Source organism: Stenella coeruleoalba (assembly GCF_951394435.1).
Source record: "Stenella coeruleoalba genome assembly, chromosome: 19".
Lineage (NCBI taxonomy): Eukaryota > Metazoa > Chordata > Mammalia > Artiodactyla > Delphinidae > Stenella > Stenella coeruleoalba.
The window spans coordinates 14,999,665-15,016,833 of NC_137165.1; the positions used below are offsets into that span (position 1 = coordinate 14,999,665).

The 17,169-nt window shown below is 49.1% G+C and overlaps 1 protein-coding gene across 1 annotated transcript in view; it reads left to right on the forward strand.

Moving 5' to 3' along the window:
- Window positions 1–1,546: 1,546 nt before the first annotated feature.
- Window positions 1,547–17,169, forward strand: part of SLC6A4 (solute carrier family 6 member 4) — a gene marked incomplete at its 5' end in the record, with an annotated part of 37,370 nt that continues 21,747 nt past the window's right edge. Inside the window, 3 exons of the mRNA XM_079904501.1 lie at window positions 1,547–1,627; window positions 2,964–3,074; window positions 4,179–4,323. Of these exons, the coding sequence (XP_079760627.1) occupies window positions 1,547–1,627; window positions 2,964–3,074; window positions 4,179–4,323 (337 nt within the window). The remainder of the gene's footprint in view (window positions 1,628–2,963; window positions 3,075–4,178; window positions 4,324–17,169) is intronic.

Here is a 17,169-nt window from a genome sequence, read left to right on the forward strand (position 1 = left end):
ACTTTAAGTCTGCTAAGAGTGAAAGGCATTTTCCTAGTCATTCATTGCCAGTTCTCATTTATGGGGCCTGCTGTATGCAGACACAGTGCTGGGTGTTGAGACGTGGAGAGAGGCAGAGCCCCTTCCCTTGGGAACTCAGAGCCTAGCGGAGGAGGTGGGCATTTAGGAGACATCTGAGGGCTCTCACAGGTCTGTGCGTGCACAGGGCTGGCGTCCTGCCCTGGTACTCTGTGCTGCTCCCGGCTGCGACTTCTCAGCCAAGGTGGAAAGTAAAAACAGCTGCCTTCCAGAATGTGGCCCTGGCTAAGGTGTTCAGAGTCAGGGGAGGGAATCCTGTAGCAAGGAAGTAAAAACCAAAAACCTTGGTTCAAAAATATCATAGAAAGAGCACGGGGAAGTCACAATACCTGTAAAATCTGGGGGATCAGGGTTTGTTTATCAAAGGCAGTAGGCTCATAAGAAATGGGAGAGAGGGGGCCAGGAAAAGGTGACCAAAGACACAAGTCATCTACTTCCAAATGTTCTCTGCCTTCCTCGGGGCACTCCTCTCCCACCCCCCCTGCATGTCAAGTTCCTGGCACTCCTGAAAGGGCTTTTCGTCTCCTCCCCTTGGCCTCGCTTCATGGATCAGACACAGCCTCCCATGGGGGGCTCCTACGTAGATCTCTGTGGGCATGAGCCCAGGGTTCACAGTGGCAGCGAATCCTGCCCTGGAGGTGCTGTACCCCTCGCATGGTTGACCGTGGACCCCATCACCAAAACTATGCCACGTCCCAGGAGAAACAAGGGGGTCCTGTGAGACACTCTAAAGACTGGAGTACTGAGAAAGAGCCCACCAGAAGGGGTGGGTGGGCCTTGTCTTCCATTATTGTGATTTACACCGTGTGTCCCAGCCTGGCTCCACAGGGGAACAGTTGCTGGGCCTTGAGACGCGCAGGAAGTGGGTCTCCTTGGTGGCGGTGTCTGCGTGTGGTGAGGGAGAAAGAGCTGGGGAGAGGTTGGAAATACTTAAACGTGCTCTTTACCTCTCAAAGCGAGACTGCTTATTCTGCAGCCTCATAGCAGGCTGGAGGCCCTGCTATTTCTGATCTAGAGTTAGTGGAGCAAAGAGAAAGTCCTGCTGAACCATGATCGCCCAGGTTCACGGCATCATTGACAGATGCACTGTTTTCCCCAGACACCAGCCGCCGAGCCCCACAGGTTCTCCTTCGGTGTCTGACTCCCGTCTCTTCCCTGTGTGTGCTGGTGCCTGCCTGCCTCACACCTGCTTCACAACTGCACTCACGGTCTAAGGAACCCGTCTGCTTCCTCTAGCCCATGTCAGTCCTCCCTGGGAACACTGCTTTCGTCAATGCCTCTCCCGCTCAGGGCTCCCAAATGCCTTCCATGCTCAGCACAGCCCTTCTCCCTGACCCCCAAGGGCAGAGGGCAGAGGGTGTGTCCTCCTCGGGGCCTGGCGTGGAGCAGGTGCTCAGTTGGGAAGGAGCTTTGATGGAGGCGGACAGCTGGGAAGGGTACAGGGCTGCCCTCTCTTGGGCAGTGGATAATGTCTGTCCACTCACCCCGATCGGGAGGCGAGGAAGGGCGGTCGAGTGGAGGCCCCCCCGCCCCCCGGCAGTGGGACCAGGTGCCGGAACTAAGGAGCTCCACCAGGGAGGGAGTCCGGATGCTGGAGAAAGACAGGGCAGATGTGGCAACGAGCATGGGAAGCAAGACAGGGAAGACTTCGCTTTAGGGAGGAGAGAGGCTGGAATTGTTGAGGGGAAGCGCGGCAGCTGAGGCCAACTGGTCTCTGTGGGATGACACCCACAGGGACAAGAAGAAGCGACAGCACATGTGTAGAGAGAGGATGGACCGTCTGCAATAGTTCTGTGTGGACTGTGCCAGGGAGGTGGTGAGGAATAAGGGAAAGGTCCAGTCTGGGTAATCCCAATGTCTTTTTCTGATACCACCCCTCAGCCAGGGAGCGAGTGGGGAGAAGACTGGCCTGGGGTGGTCCAAGGCCGAGGAGGGAGGGAGGGTGGGGTCTCCCTGGGCGGAGAGGGCCCTGGTGTTACTGCACACACCAGCCCCTTCCCTCCCTGCGGCTAGGAGGTGCCCACCATCCTTGTGATCCCTATTTTATACACAAAGGAGCTGAAGGCTGCACTGGCTGAGATGAAGGGATTCACCTTGTGTGGGAACAAACCCCCACGGACAGCACAGGGGCAGAGCTGGAATTTAACCCAGGTCTTCGGGAGCCCCACTCTCTAGGCCAGCACCGCCCCCCTCCCCCCCCCCCCCCCCCGCAAAAACAGCAGTTCTGAGAGGGGCCGGGGTGGCTGGGCAGGAATGGGTATTAGGTCCTCGAAAGGAGGCCAGGAGTGTTCAACAAGTTCGTGAGACTCTGGAATGGTGTTAAAAAGTCATGTTGAGGGGGCTTCCCTGGCGGTCCAGTGGTTAAGACTTCGCCTTCCACTGCAGGGGGTGTGGGTTCGATCCCTGGCCGGGGAGCTAAGATCCCACATGCTGCGTCGCCAAAAAACCAAAACATAAAACAGAAGCAATATTGTAAGAAGTTCAATAAAGACTTTAAAAATGGTCCACATCAAAAAAAAAAATCTTAAAAAAAGAAGTCACGTTGACCCAACGTGGAGGACAGACTGGGTGGAGAGACAAGAGCCTTAGCCAAGGGCTGGAGTCACCCACTGCCCCCAGTCCCCTCCTCAGAACCACACCTTACACTTGCGTAGTCCCTGTTCACACAGTGCTCACACATTGTGTTCATCTGAAGGGAGGCGCTGCCTAATGTGGACCCTGTCATCCCGGGATTTGGCCACGGGGTGAAATGCCCAAGATTGCCCGGGGAATCGCCAGCGAGCTCACCAGAGCAGCCCGGTGCTCTATGAAGCCCGTCCCGCTTTCCTTGCAATCGCCACCCTGACGTCTAGGTGGCGCCAAAACCTCACACTGATTCCTCCCAGGTTGGGGCACCGCCCACGCCCGGGAACGGAGTTGTTCCAACTCAGTCCCTGCAGACTCCAGCTCAACTCAGCTGGCTGCCAGCTCAGCTTTCTGGGTTCCGTTCCGTCCAAGTACAGGGGCTGCAAACTTGCAATTGTTGTTTCTGTTCTGCCTTCTACTTGGCTGGGACCCTGGTCTCCTCTAGGGAAAAGTAGGTGGGTCAGCCCTCACCCTCCCATCTCAGCTTCAGGGACATCACAGAGCAAGTACTGCAGCTGTTCTTTTCAAATGTAAAAAATAATTTTACTGAAAATATAATGACATTAAGTTCCCTTTTAAACTTAATTTTTAAAAAAATTATCGAAGCAATGTATTCACATGGTTCAACACAATAGGCTCCATTGACCCTCTTCAGATAATTAAAATATTGTTAACAATTCAGCCACTCGCCCAACACCACCGGCATATACTACGTTTTCCAGATCACCACCCACTGTTCTGATATTGCTTTTAACTGTAGCTGGTTAACAAAATGGGAAAGAATTCTTCATTCATTCATTCCTTCTGCAAGTATTTACTGTGAGTCATTAGGCTAGGCTTTATTGGAGGCACCGGGGAGGGCGAGGAATTAAACAAGGTCCCTTCTGGCTGCGCTCACCTCCCAGCGGTGGAGCCGGACGGAGAGCCAGGGGCTAAGTCCCAGGAAGGAAAATAGGGCAGGATGCGGGGTGAGGGTGATGGGGGGGTGTCAGTGGTCAAGAGCGATCCTTCTGAGAAAGTGACATTGAGCCGAAAACTAAATAAACATTTGGGAGCAATTTGCTGGGGGAGGAACTACACCTGTGGGTTGTGGAGCAGCTCCTCCCCCGCAAGCTTAACGAACACGAGGGTCAGGATTCTTAGCTCCTCTCGGCCTGCTGCCCGCCCCTCACCGCCCCCGGCTCCCTCTCTTCCCAGGGCGCTGCCCCTTCCGGGGAGCGTGTGTGCGAGTGTGCGTGTGTGTGTGTCAGTGTGTGTGTTGCGGGGAAGGGGTCCTTCACCTCCCCGGGCCCCGGCTCCCTCTCCACTCCCACCCCCAGCTGCCCCTCCCCGGTGAGCGCGCCCACCCCCCCATCCCCTATCCTTCCCCCTCCCCAGGAGGAACGCAGAGCCGCAGCCGCGGGGAAACGTAAAGTTTCTGCAGCTCAAAAGTGACGCACAAATTCTTTAAGAGCTCTTTGGCGGCGGATATCTAGAGATCAGACCATGTGAGGGGCCGAGAGTACAAATACGGCCGCGCGGGCGTCGGCGTCGGCACAAGCAGCGACGCCCCGGTGCCTCGAGGGCGCGAGGGTCGCCCGCCTCGGAAGCTCCGGACCGGCCTCCGCGGACTCTCGGCAGGTGGGTCCGCTTTCCTCCCGGCTTTTAATGCCCACTTCTCTCCCGAACTTCATCCCGCCCGGCCTCTCCGGGCACCGGCGCTGGGGCTCTGGGCAGGGTGGGCGCGCGCGGAATCGGCAGCGGGGACAAGGGGACGCGGGCGGGCGACCGGCTCGGAGCGCTCCTTCGTCCCCGGCTGCCCGGCTTCGGGTGGCCCAGTAGCCCAGGAAAGCCCTTCAGGACGGTCCTGCGGTCGGGAGGAAAAGTTGCTTTACTTTCAACCCATGGCTTCTGTTTGCTCTTCACTGACGGCCATCGCGTGCAGGGGGCTGTGTGCAGGCATCTCTTGGGGGAGAGTCCTGGTGGATGCAAATGCCCAAATATCTAGAGAAATCTCTGAATGACACATAAGTGGGACGAGTCTCCGTGCCCTTGGGTAGTTTTCCCTGGCAGAGCCGATGCATGCTCAGTCATTCAGAATTTATGTGAAAGCCAAAACTCCAGCGAGCTGTTTTACATGGTTGAAGTGTGTAACCATCAGTTGCTTGAAAAATGTGTATATTCAAATTTGCTTTTGAAAAGGATCTCTGGAGCTAAAGAACACTAAGAAACATTTCTTTTTGCCCTGGGTCTTCTGCATAATGAATTTCTTTTTCAGTTGGGGTTCTAAAGAATTTCAGAGGGGTGGAATTTCTAAGAGTCAGACATTACAAAGGCTTGTGTGTATGTATTTTTATGATCAATTTTGTCCAGAAAAATGAACCAGGTCAATGGATTATTTATGAGCCTGCTAGCTCTCATCAGAGTAAGAAGAGCTCAAATATTTAATGTGTTTTGCCTTCAGTTACATAGGAAAAATGTCTAAGTAAACAACGTTGGGATTTGTGTTCAATGAAGTGGAGGGCGCCATGGCACATGGCCGTTTGGGTTTGGGGAGTGGAGGGAAACACACAGCTTTGACTCTGTCCCATTGCTCGCTTTTGTGTGAAGCCACTGATGCTCAGAGGTTCAGATTTTCCTACCACAGACTCGGGTTGGGGTGGCCGCTTCCAGCGTGGATGAGATGCAGGTTCTTATGGGGTTTGTGCAAGCTGTTTTGGGCACGGGTTTTCCTTTTTTTTCACTGAACCTAAGTAAGAGCAGGTTACTTGCAACTGCTTCACAATTAATCAAAAGTCCCCTCAACGCTCGGGTGATCCATCTAGGACATTTCAGAGTTGTGACACCAGCACAGATATTCAAACCCATCTCTTTTGTCTCCTTGCTTAAAAATATTTATACTAGGGGTGGGCGGTGGGGACGGAGTAACATTGCAGTTTTAATGGAATCAGCAAAACCTCAGAAATTCCTCTTTGGGGAATTCTTAGAGTTGTCTGAGCATTTTGATGAAACTCGGAGAGGCATGTCAAAGAGTCACAAATGGGTGAGGTGACCGTGGAATGGGGTGCTGGCTGGAGGGTGTTGTCTCTTATGGCAGGCTTGCAAAAACATCCTGGATGTGTCCCCCTCCAAAGAGAAATGCAGGTAATTCCAGACATGAAGCCAGTAAACGGCAGTTCTTCTCCTTCCTACTCCTCGAATGGTATAATTCGGGGGAACAAAGGCAGGGTTGCCTGAAGAAGTTTAATTTTAATTTGGCTTTAATGAATCAACAGGATATGGTCATGACTTGACTTTTTAAAGATGCTTGGATGGCCAAAGGGAAAATTATGCAGTCATGTTTCTGTCAGTTTAAGAAGGTACCTCAGACCTTAATTATTCCCCGTCACAGATCAGCTCCTCTGGGTCTCGAGGTCCTCAGCTCTAAGCGAGGGGTGGGGGGCCCTGCCTAACAGGATGTCCGCGTCCCCTCCACTCACTCTGTGACTGTGAGCCTAGCCTCTCTGCTTTAAGCAAACACGAGTTGAAGTGATGGTGCAAAATGCCTGGGGGCCAGGACTCTCTACCCAGATGTTTCCATCAGATTAGGGTCCTCTGAGGACCCCTGGCTTTCCCTCTAAGGCAGGCGCTTTGCGCACTGACATGCACAAGTTAAGTCCTGCACCTCAACCCTGTCCAGCTGACAGGGGCCTGAGTTCCTAGACTCCTCGAATCCCCTTTGCAAACTGCCCAGGGTGTGGGGCAGGAGAAACGGCCCCCAGATGGTAGAGATTTGGGCTGGGCTGGTTTGCTTTGCAGTCACTGAGCTGTTGCCAGTGGGCTGCACTCCACTGAGGTTGGTGGTGTTCCACAGGACAGGCTTGGGAGTGGAGTCAAAGGTCTGATAAAGCGTCCCGTTTCTCTGTTCCTCCGGCAAGTGATACCGACTCACCTGCTCCTGTGGGGAATCCCATTTCTGGGTTTAACCGGGCCAAATAGCGCCCTAAGGAAAGGGAACTGCCATCTTTCTAGGAGGGAAAGATGGAAAATAGACCCAGGTGGAAAATAGATGAAACTTAGCATTTTAAAGAACCCTGGCATAAATGACTTCCCCTGGTCAGAGGGTGACCTGCTTTTCTAGGGTGGGCATGAGACCCAACGTCGGCCAGCACAGCCCCCCATTTCTAGGCAGAGCTCAGCGAACTGACGTGGGTCCACATGCAGGAATGATCTCTGAGTAAAGGCTCTGTGCACGGGGCACTTCCTCCTGCCTGACCTTTGTCAGCTGTCAGCACCTGGGAAGATGAAGGCTCACTTACTGAACGTCAACATTTTTGTAAACCAAGTGTTTTGCCAGCCGGGTGTCTAATGGCATGACGAAACGAGTGGAGATAAGGCCTGTGCAAGCAGAGGCAGTCCGGCTGCCTTATTTTCCTCTTTCCTTTGGCTCCCCTGGAACCTGGCAGCAGCTCCCTTGCTGCCACCCCAGCCCGGGACCAAGGGCACTTGACAGGGGGTACTGTAAGCCCTAGGCTTTCTAAAAGCCAGGACAGGATAGCTCTCCATTAACCCCCAAAACTCCTGGACTGCAAAGTGAGGGATGAACCCCAGCGACGTGGAGACACGGAGGTGGTGTCCCAGGGCCAGCTCGACTGCCAGGGTCCCCATGCCACTTGCCAGTGCCTGGGGTCTGGCACTGGAAGGTCTCCTGGAATCCTGAGGTCCAGTTCTTCGTGTCATTATTTGAGGTAGAAAGGGAAGAGGTAGGATCTGTGACGAGGCCGGTGGCAGATGCAGGAGAGCCACCTGTGTGCCCTGGGCAAATCCAGAGCTGAAGCCTGGTAGGTGGGCTCAGTGAGAGGGAGCCAGTCAGTGGGCCTTTCCCTTCTCGTGTTGTCGTGTGGTCTTTCGGGGCATATTCAAGGAAAAAGAAGATGGTATTTCCTTTGCTATGGAGCTGCTGCACGAAAAGAAGATAAACTGATTTTTTTTTCCCTCTAACTAAGGGATTCCCTAGAATTAGGGAAGGGCAGAGCTGGAAGGGGCCTCTCCGGAGAGCCGGTCAGAGTCCTCCGTGGCTCGTTGAAGTTCGCCCACAGCCCCGAGTTCCAGGCCAGGCCTCGAGCTTGAGTCTCCTGCGCATCTGTTTTTTTCTCTCCGCTGGGTGTGTTGTTTTAAACGCTAAATTAGCTGGCTCGCTCCCTTGTTTCAGAGGAGAGGAGCTGGGGCAGGAAGGAAAGGGGAGGGAAGAGACGGAGAGAGAGGAGATATGCTATTCCAGGCAGCAGGGAGGTTTGACTGACTGGAAGTTTCCCAGCTCGTCTGAGGGCTAGAATTATTTTTCTCCCCCCAATTTTTTTGTTTTATGATTTAAAGAAAATTTTTATTGGAGTATAGTTGACTTACAATGTTGTGTTAGTTTCAGGTGTACAGCAAAGTGAATCAGTTATACATACACATATATCCAGTCTTTTTTTTTTAGATTCTTTTCCCACGTAGGCCATTACAGAGTATTGAGTAGAGTTCCCTGTGCTCTACCGTAGGTCCTTATTAGTTATGTCTTTTATATATAGTAGTGTGTATATGTCAATCCCAAGCTCCCAATTTATCCCTCCCTCCTTTACCCCCTGGTAATCTTAAGTTTTTTTGTTTTTTTTAACATCTTTATTGGAGTATAATTGCTTCACAATGTTGTATTAGTTTCTGCTGTGTAACAATGTGAATCGCTATATATATACATATAACCCCATATCTCCTCCCTCTTGTGTCTCCCTCCCACCCTCCCTATTCCACCCCTCGACCATACCACCCGGAATGCACCCGATCCCATCTCCTCCCAGTTTTTAATTTTGAAATATTTCAACTGAAAAGTTGGCGAAGTGACCCAGTGAACCTTCACCAGTTGTTAACATTTTGCCACATTTGGGCCTGAGCTTTCTCTCTAATTAGACACATATCTAATTTTTACACATGTTAACATATATATAACTTGATACATTATGTATAATATGATATAACTAATGTAATAATTATACTATATATATGTACATATATATAATTTTGTTGTTGAACCTGTGAGAATTTGCAGATATCCAAATACTTCACCCCTGGATACTTTAGCTCGTGTCTCCTAAGAACAAGGACATCCTCCTACATAACCAGAGCCCCATAATTATCACATTTGGAAAACTTAACATTGATAAATTTTTTTTTTTTTTTTTTTTGCAGTACGCGGGTCTCTCACTGTTGTGGCCTTTCCCGTTGCAGGGCACAGGCTCCGGGCGCACAGGCTCAGCGGTCATGGCTCACGGGCCCAGCCGCTCCGCGGCATGTGGGATCTTCCCGGACCGGGGCACGAACCCGTGTCCCCTGCATCGGCAGGCGGACTCTCAACCACTGCGCCACCAGGGAAGCCCTGATAAAATATTTTATAAAATATACAGCCCATATTCAGATTTCCCTCACTATCTCAGTGATGTCCGTTTTAGCTCAGAGGGTTACTTTTTTTTTTTTTTAATGAATTTATTTATTTTTGGCTGTGTTGGGTCTTCGTTTCTGTGCAAGGACTTTCTCTAGTTGCAGAGAGCAGGGGCCACTCTTTATCGCGGTGCACGGGCCTCTCACTATCGCGGCCTCTCTTGTTGCGGAGCACAGGCTCCAGACACGCAGGCTCAGCAGCTGTGGCCCACGGGCCTCGTTGCTCCGTGGCATGTGGGATCTTCCCAGACCAGGGCTCGAACCCATGTCGCCTGCATTGGCAGGCAGACTCTCAACCACTGCGCCACCAGGGAAGCCCTCAGAGGGTTACTTTTTGAGACCATCAGATCCTAGGGATGGTAAATTACCTCTTGCCCTCATGTCAGTGCATCTGAGAACTAGATCAATTCTGTGTAATGATGAACTGATTTTTCATGAATGTTCCCGAACCATGTGTGTATGACACATTGTAAAGCACATTTCAGAACTTGACCTAAGAGCATAGGCACCTTTGAGCAACGTTACCCAAGTCACAAACAGCTTGTGGCTGCAGAGGCGGCCCCCATCCCCCGCCCTGCTCTGCTGCTGGACCCCATCTCTCTCCTCATGTAGTTCTCTCCCTCCCTGCCCCACCCAGAGAAATGGGCCCGGTTCCCCCTTCCTTTCCTCTTCACTCACATTGTATCTAATTCCACTTCGAATCCCTTTCTCCTCCCCTTCTCTTCTACCAGCTGCCACAGGTAAATCTGCCCTCATTTCATAACACCCTCTCCCTGGGGCTGGTTTTCTCTCTCTCCTGTCTCTCCCTCTCTCGGCTTTCTTTGTGGGTCTAATCATGTCTTTCACACAAAAGTAGTCTTAGTAATATACCTGTGTTAAGGAAAAGAAAAATCTGTGTTTGGAAGTGCTCCCATGTTTTTTTAAATCTTGATTTCTATTTATTGCATAAATTGCATTATAACAATAAAAGAGTATTTAGAAGGTGTAAGTGATACTCCTTGTTCTTTTTTTTCTTCTTTTTTTTTTAAAGGAAACTAACTTTTTTTAATGATTATTTTTTAAATTTATTTTTTGGCTGTGTTGGGTCTTCGTTGCTGTGCGGGCTTTCTCTAGTTGTGGCGAGCAGGGGCTACTCTTCGTTGTGGTGCGCGGGCTTCTCATTGCGGTGGCTTCTCCTGTTGCAGAGCTTCTCCTGTTACAGGTTCTAGGTGTGCAGGCTTCAGTAGTTGTGGCTCGCGGGCTCTAGAGCGCAGGCTCAGTAGTTGTGGCACACGGACGTAGCTGCTCCGCGGCATGTGGGATGTTCCCAGACCAGGTTTCAAACCCTTGTCCCCTGCATTGGCAGGCAGATTCTTAACGACTGTGCCACAAAGGAAGCCCGGTACTCCTCATTCCGCCTAATCTAACACATCACCTGTTCGAGTTTCCCAAGCCTCTTTCCTGGCCTTGTCCATGTTGAAACAGAGTGAAGGCAGTTTTGTTTTCTGCAAAAAGTTGTCAATTGTGTAGTTAAATGTAATAAGGGATCTGTGTCCTCAACTTCTAAAGGCACCTCCACAGATTCTATACACAAGCTTCTCTACCTCCTTATCCTTCTCTCCTTAAATTTAGTTCTCCTCAGGAACCAGGAAGAATGTTCAAATAAACAACTTCTAATCAGTTTGTCACCTCCCACCCCCTTTTGTAGTACTTAACAATGCTGTGTCCATATGTGCATGGGTTTATCTCTGGGCTTTCTATCCTGTTCCATTGATCTATCTTTCTGTTTTTGTGCCAGTACCATACTGTCTTGATAACTGTAGCTTTGTAGTATAGTCTGAAGTCAGGGAGCCTGATTCCTCCAGTTCCTTTTTTTGTTCTCAAGATTGCTTTGGCTATTCGGGGTCTTTTGTGTTTCCATACAAATTGCAAAATTTTTTGTTCTAGTTCTGTGAAAAATGCCAGTGGTAGTTTGATAGGGATTGCATTGAATCTATAGATTGCTTTGGGTAGTAGAGTCATTTTCACAATGTTGATTCTTCCAATCCAAGAACATGTATGCTAACACATATATATGGAATTTAAGAAAAAAAAATGTCATGAAGAACCTAGGGGTAAGGCAGGAATAAAGACGCAGACCTCCTAGAGAACGGACTTGAGGTTATGGGGAGGGGGAAGGGTGAGCTGTGACGGGGCAAGAGAGAGTCATGGACATATACACACTAACAAACGTAGTAAGGTAGATAGCTAGTGGGAAGCAGCCGCATGGCACAGGGATATTGGCTCGGTGCTTTGTGACAGCCTGGAGGGGTGGGATAGGGAGGGTGGGAGGGAAGGAGACGCAAGAGGGAAGAGATATGGGAACATATGTATATGTATAACTGATTCACTTTGTTATAAAGCAGAAACTAACACACCATTGTAAAGTAATTATACCCCAATAAAGATGTTAAAAAATAAATAAATAAAAAAAAAAATAAATAAACAATGCTGTGTTCTACAGCTTGCATCTTAGGTGTTTTTGCATTTTATGGTTAAACTAGGATTTTGTAAACTAGATTAGGAAATTAACCACCATTTACGACATTTCTTTCTGTAGGTAGAAAATATATTGCAAGTTCCAAACAAACAACTCACAAATGAATGTTTGGAACACAGACCTTTGACGGGCATGCCTGCTGGTACTTGTTTCAAAGTCTAAAAGCACAACCTGGGCTCTTCTTTAATCCTAGACATGTCAGTCTTTTCCAATCCAGAGTTCATTAAAATTATTGTTCTGACAGTCCTCCCTCGGCCCCCGAGATGCAGATCTTCCTAATGGGTGAGGAGGGAGGAGGGGCAGCCCCCTGAGATTGGGAAGAAAGAGTAGAGCCTCACCTGAGGCTTACACCTGCCAGCATGGCAGCTGTGGTTCCCTGGGTCCCATGCCTGGGAAACCTGAAATAGACCCTCTGTGCTGGGAGCTGTGCAGTGCACACACAGGTCAGCAAGTATTTGAGTACAGAGTGTATGAGCCATGGCCCCTGCTTCCAGGGGGATGCAAAGCAACTAGACATAAAAGGATAACTAATGATACTTGAAAATCAGTGAGGAATGACAAATGAGTAGAGAGAGATCATCTTGGGCTGGGGTGGTGAGAGAAAGCTACGTGGCGGGGGTGGATAGAAACTTAAGCCACGCCTGGAGGATACAGGATGATTAGAGGGAGCGAAGGGGCAGGGTGGCGATGCACTGGGCATGCTCAGTGGCCCACCTGCCCCTAGTAACCTGGGGTACTTTTTAACAATGCAGCACCCACTGCATTGGATCTCTTTATTAGAATCTCCGAGAGAGCAGCCCAGGAATCTGCTGTTTACAAGTTTCCCAGTGACTCCAAGCCACTGATTGAGAGGAACAAGCAAGAACCAGTGAGGGCCTATGGAAGGGGATGGTGGCTGTAGCTTCTGGCTCAAGTGGCTCACTTGTGCTGTGGGCTACGAATCACTTAGCCTTGTGGGCCCCAGTTTCTTGGACTGGGGTGAGGAGTAGAAAAGCAGAATAGGTTGCATATATGTGGTGGCTTAGTGGCCATCAATTCACTGTCATTTATTGATGCTTTCCATGTGCTAGACACTGAGTTAAGTGTTTGTCATACGTTTATTTCATTTCCACAACAACCTTTAGGAAGCAGGAATTTTAAGGGTCTGCTTTTACACATGGGGAAAGTGAAGCTCAGAGAGGTTAAGCAACCTGCCCAAAGTCACACAGCCAGTAAGTGATGGGTCTGGGATTCCAGTGCAGATCTGTGCAACAGGAGAGCCATGGATTGTGGACACACAAGGACTGTTAAAAATGAAGGTAATTAGGCTTTCCTGTTCGTGTTCACTACAGCAGGGCTATTTGTGCCTATCTATGCCAGATCCACTTCTTTTTATTAAAGTCAAAATAAATAATCCTTTGTACTTTTGCCCAGCCTCTGGAGTGATCTCAACCCCAGCACAAATGGCTAATCCTCTAAATTTTACACCCTGTATGGTGAGAAGCTCGAAGCTATCCTCCCCCAGGGAAAGTTCTGGATGGAGACCCTTTTCCTTTCTCATGGTAACTGGCCCAAATGGCCCTGAGGATTATAGCCTATTTAATTCCTCTCCAAAAAATTAAATTGTCTCATACAAGGCACTCTTTGGATAAGGAGATGGCTGTGATAGTGGAGTTCATTTCTATCCCTTACGTCCAAAAATCAAGATTTTCTCTACTCTCTCTGTTCAGATCATGAAGTCTCTATTTTGTTTGAAAGGCGAGTAGGAGTCCCATGGCTTATGACCCTCAGAGAACTCAACGGTCCCTTCAACAGGTACAAATACAAGCCACCATTTTGCACTGTGAAGACATGAGCCAGAAGCAGTGAAAATCCAGGGTCCTGTGACAGAAGCCGTGCAATAGCAACAAAAGGAAGACCTTTAAAACCCAAGGGCAACTTGGAAGCTAAAAATGCAAGGTATCTGAACATGCCGCGTCAAGTCAGCGGAAATCTTGGTTTACAACAGGTTGTGTGGCAGCACTAGGAAGCAGCACCAGACTCTCCCTCGTTCTGCATGTTGGTGTTTTCCTACCAGTCATATTTTGGCCTTGTACCATAAACTTCATGAAGGCAGGACTGAGCCTGCCTTGTCTGCAAGAGCCTAGCACATAGTAGGCAGATAGTACGTGTCTGCTGAATTAGTGCCAATCCGTGGCAGAGGGCCAGGTTCAGTGTTTACTGCATTACAGGCACCAGGGCTCTGTAACTCCTATCATCCTTGGTGTCCTGGGAACTCTAGACTCCCTCTGAATAGAGCGTGCCAATTGCCACTTGAGTATATGACCTATAATTAATCTTATCTCAGTGGTAAACCCATAATTCATGTTGGTTTTGGGGGGTTTTCTTTTTTGGTTTTTGTGTTTGTTTTTTTGAAAATGAAAATTGAGTGTCCTGAGAAATGAGCTCACTTTGATCTGGACATGTGAAGTCAAAGTACAAAATTTCTACATGTTTCTGCTTAGGATGTGCTGAGGCATCAAACAGACAAGTAGGGTCACGGGCATTTCCAAAGGTCTGGGTGGTTTCATGACTAATCACTGTAATTACATGCTTGTTCAGATACTGGTTCCTCTGGCTACAGAGACCAAATTTGTGGGAAGAGGAATGGAGATTTGATCAGGAGAAGTTTAAATAGAAACAATCCTTTTTACTGGGGGGCCGGGGGGAGGTGGAGTGAATTAGCCCACTCTCTGGGCTAATACGAGCCTTCTGTCAAGTGCATCACTGCTCGGCCCCTTGTGTGCGGACCCCTGGGGGATGAGGCTCCTGCGTGTCAAGCTGTCATCCTACCATGGAGCTGGGTGACGTGCATGGCCCCACCCACAGCTGGTCACCTGCTCAGCCTGGGAAAATGGCATACATTCAAGGTGCACAGGAAGGCTTCTGGGGCTGTTTCTGGCCATGGAGAAACTCAAGTCTGCCTGGAAGAGGACACAGCTGTAATATTGGACTCATTTGCAGTCCCTCTACCCAGCAGGACAAAAATACCTTTTAAAAAAGAAAGCTTTCAAGATAACATTCTTAGAAAGCAACCTTCTTAACATCTCTTCCTTCTATATTCCTGGGCCAGCTTGCTCTCAACTATTGCTATCTGCCGGTCTCAGTAGGAAAAGCTGCTCAGTGCTCTGTAGAATCAGGAAAATGGGAAAGGAGTCTGGATCCACAGGCAGCATCCCGCAGGCAGAAGGGCACCCAGGCCCGGCCATCTGCTCCTGGATGACAGATTAGTCTTTGGGAGGAGCTTCCTTCTCAAAGGCAGAGGAGTGATGTGAAGCAAAGGAGATGTGCATCTCCTGCCTGTTCGGTGGCTTCGTGTGGCTGTAACTTATCTATTTGTACCCCGGGTTCTATGATTGGGGCAGGAGCCCAATAAGACAACCCCAGAAAGCACAGCTGGATGGAGAGAGACCAGCCTCAGGGGAGAGGCAACCTGAAATCATGATTGGGCTAAAGGACCCTCTGAACAGGTTTTCTTATGACTTGGGCTATTTCAGCTGTTGATGAATTTTTTTTTTTTAATGCTGAGGGATATTTTAGGAAACAAGACCTTTTGTAATGCTCAGCAAAAATAGTCTGGTGTCTTATTCTTCTAGGAGTTGCTCATAACAATTGCCGAGAAATCAAGATCAAATACCTTGGGGGCTGAACCCCTGAGAACCCTGAAGAACATACATTGCCCAATCAAAGTTCACCAGCCCACACACATTTTCCAACTTCCTGCAGAGTGCCCCAGGGGAGGAAGTCAATGAAATCTAGAAAAATTCACACGACTTGCAGCAAGAGGGTGACAGAGCCACTGTATGGCTAAACGTTTATTCCCCCACCAATGTATTCTTCAGAGATGGGGGATGTTTCCCTTCTAGAGACTGTGGTGGACATGCCAGAGAAAGGTTGGGTGATACAGTTGCTCTCTGAGCTTCAATTTAAATGAGAGGAAAGTTGCAGTATTAAAGATGGGAAGATGTTCCTACAGAAAATTTTGGGTAAAATTTTGAAGGTGGAAAAAGAAAGACCAGGGAAGGGGGGCCTCAGTCATAGGCAGGATCTGTCAACTGGGTGCCGTCTGACCATCCGCATGTGGTAAAGCTCTATTTCTGCCATCTGGTCTGCAAGTTCTTCACTGTTTAATGTGGAAAACATGCCATTGATATAGGCTGGAGGGAAGTACAGAGGCCTTCTTCAAACAACACAACCAGAGACTGCCAAGTTCAGGTTTAATTTAGCTGTGTATACAAATATATTGACAACTCATCTCTCTCAAAAACAAAAACAGAAACACCTTAAAATAAAAATCCCTTAGCCTGGTAGATGGTACCTTATGGTGGATGAGAGGATGTGTGGTTATTTAAAAAGTCCATCAAGTCTAGTTGAGGTCTCAGGGAACGGATAGGGGCAGGGAAGGCGGGACAGCAGCATAAGGATAAGCAGAACAGGTTTTTATCTAGATCACTCTGTCAGAATTCATATCCTTCTATGGGTCATGTCTGTCTCCTTGAACCCGGGATAGGGTCGGTGGCGGGGGCCAGTTAGATAGGGTAGAACCCAGGACACCTACCCCAACCCGTTAACACACCACACACACACCCTCGCTACATAGAGATGGTTTCTCTTTTGTTGCTGTGATATTTTTGGCATCAATCAATCCCTTTAAAATTTTTATTTTCTACTTTACAGAAAGAAACTACCCAGTAAACATGAAACTCTAATTAGTTGCATCCCCTGTGTTCATTTCTGATCCTTGCCAATATTATGTGCATAGCCATCAGTGTGAAGCTACATACTTTGTGTTCTAAGTTTTCACTGACTACGTTTTTGTCTCCACATTTCCACACGTGTATAGTTAAGTTGTAGTCATCAAAAGCCCACCAGGGTAGGAGACATACACTCACATTTTTTTTTTTTTTTTTACACTCACATTTTTTATGAGCTACCAGTTCCTAGCCAGCCTCCTACTGTTGGATTTGGAGGATTAGTATCAGATCTTTGCAGTTATGCATAGCAGTAGCAGTATCCCTGGACATCTTTTCCTAGAAAGGTATAACGTGATTTGAGCTAAGCAGAAACAAAGTTCACACCCAGAAGAATGAAGTTAGCTGGAAGGTCCTGGCTCCTTACTCCTTTATAACAGGCCATAGGTTTAAAGTCCGAAAGGGCTCGGATTTCTACCCCATGTTTGACATCTCAGAGGGCTGAGCTGACTTCCCTGTACCCTGGCCCATGGCAGTGACATGAAGGCATGGCAGCCCTGAGGCATGTGGGGACAGAGACACCAGTCACACTGGCGTGTGTAACCTCCACGCTCTTCTCTCTGGCTCTTCCAGCGTGGATGAGAGGTGACCCTGCCTGCCCACTGTTGCAGAACACAAGTGCATTAGCCACAGGAGTTGCTGGGGAGTGGCAAGAAGAATGAATGGGGAGCAGCAGTGACATTTAAGGCTCAGTGGGACTTGCAGAGGCATGATGGGAATGCAGAAAGGCAAGGCACAGACAGA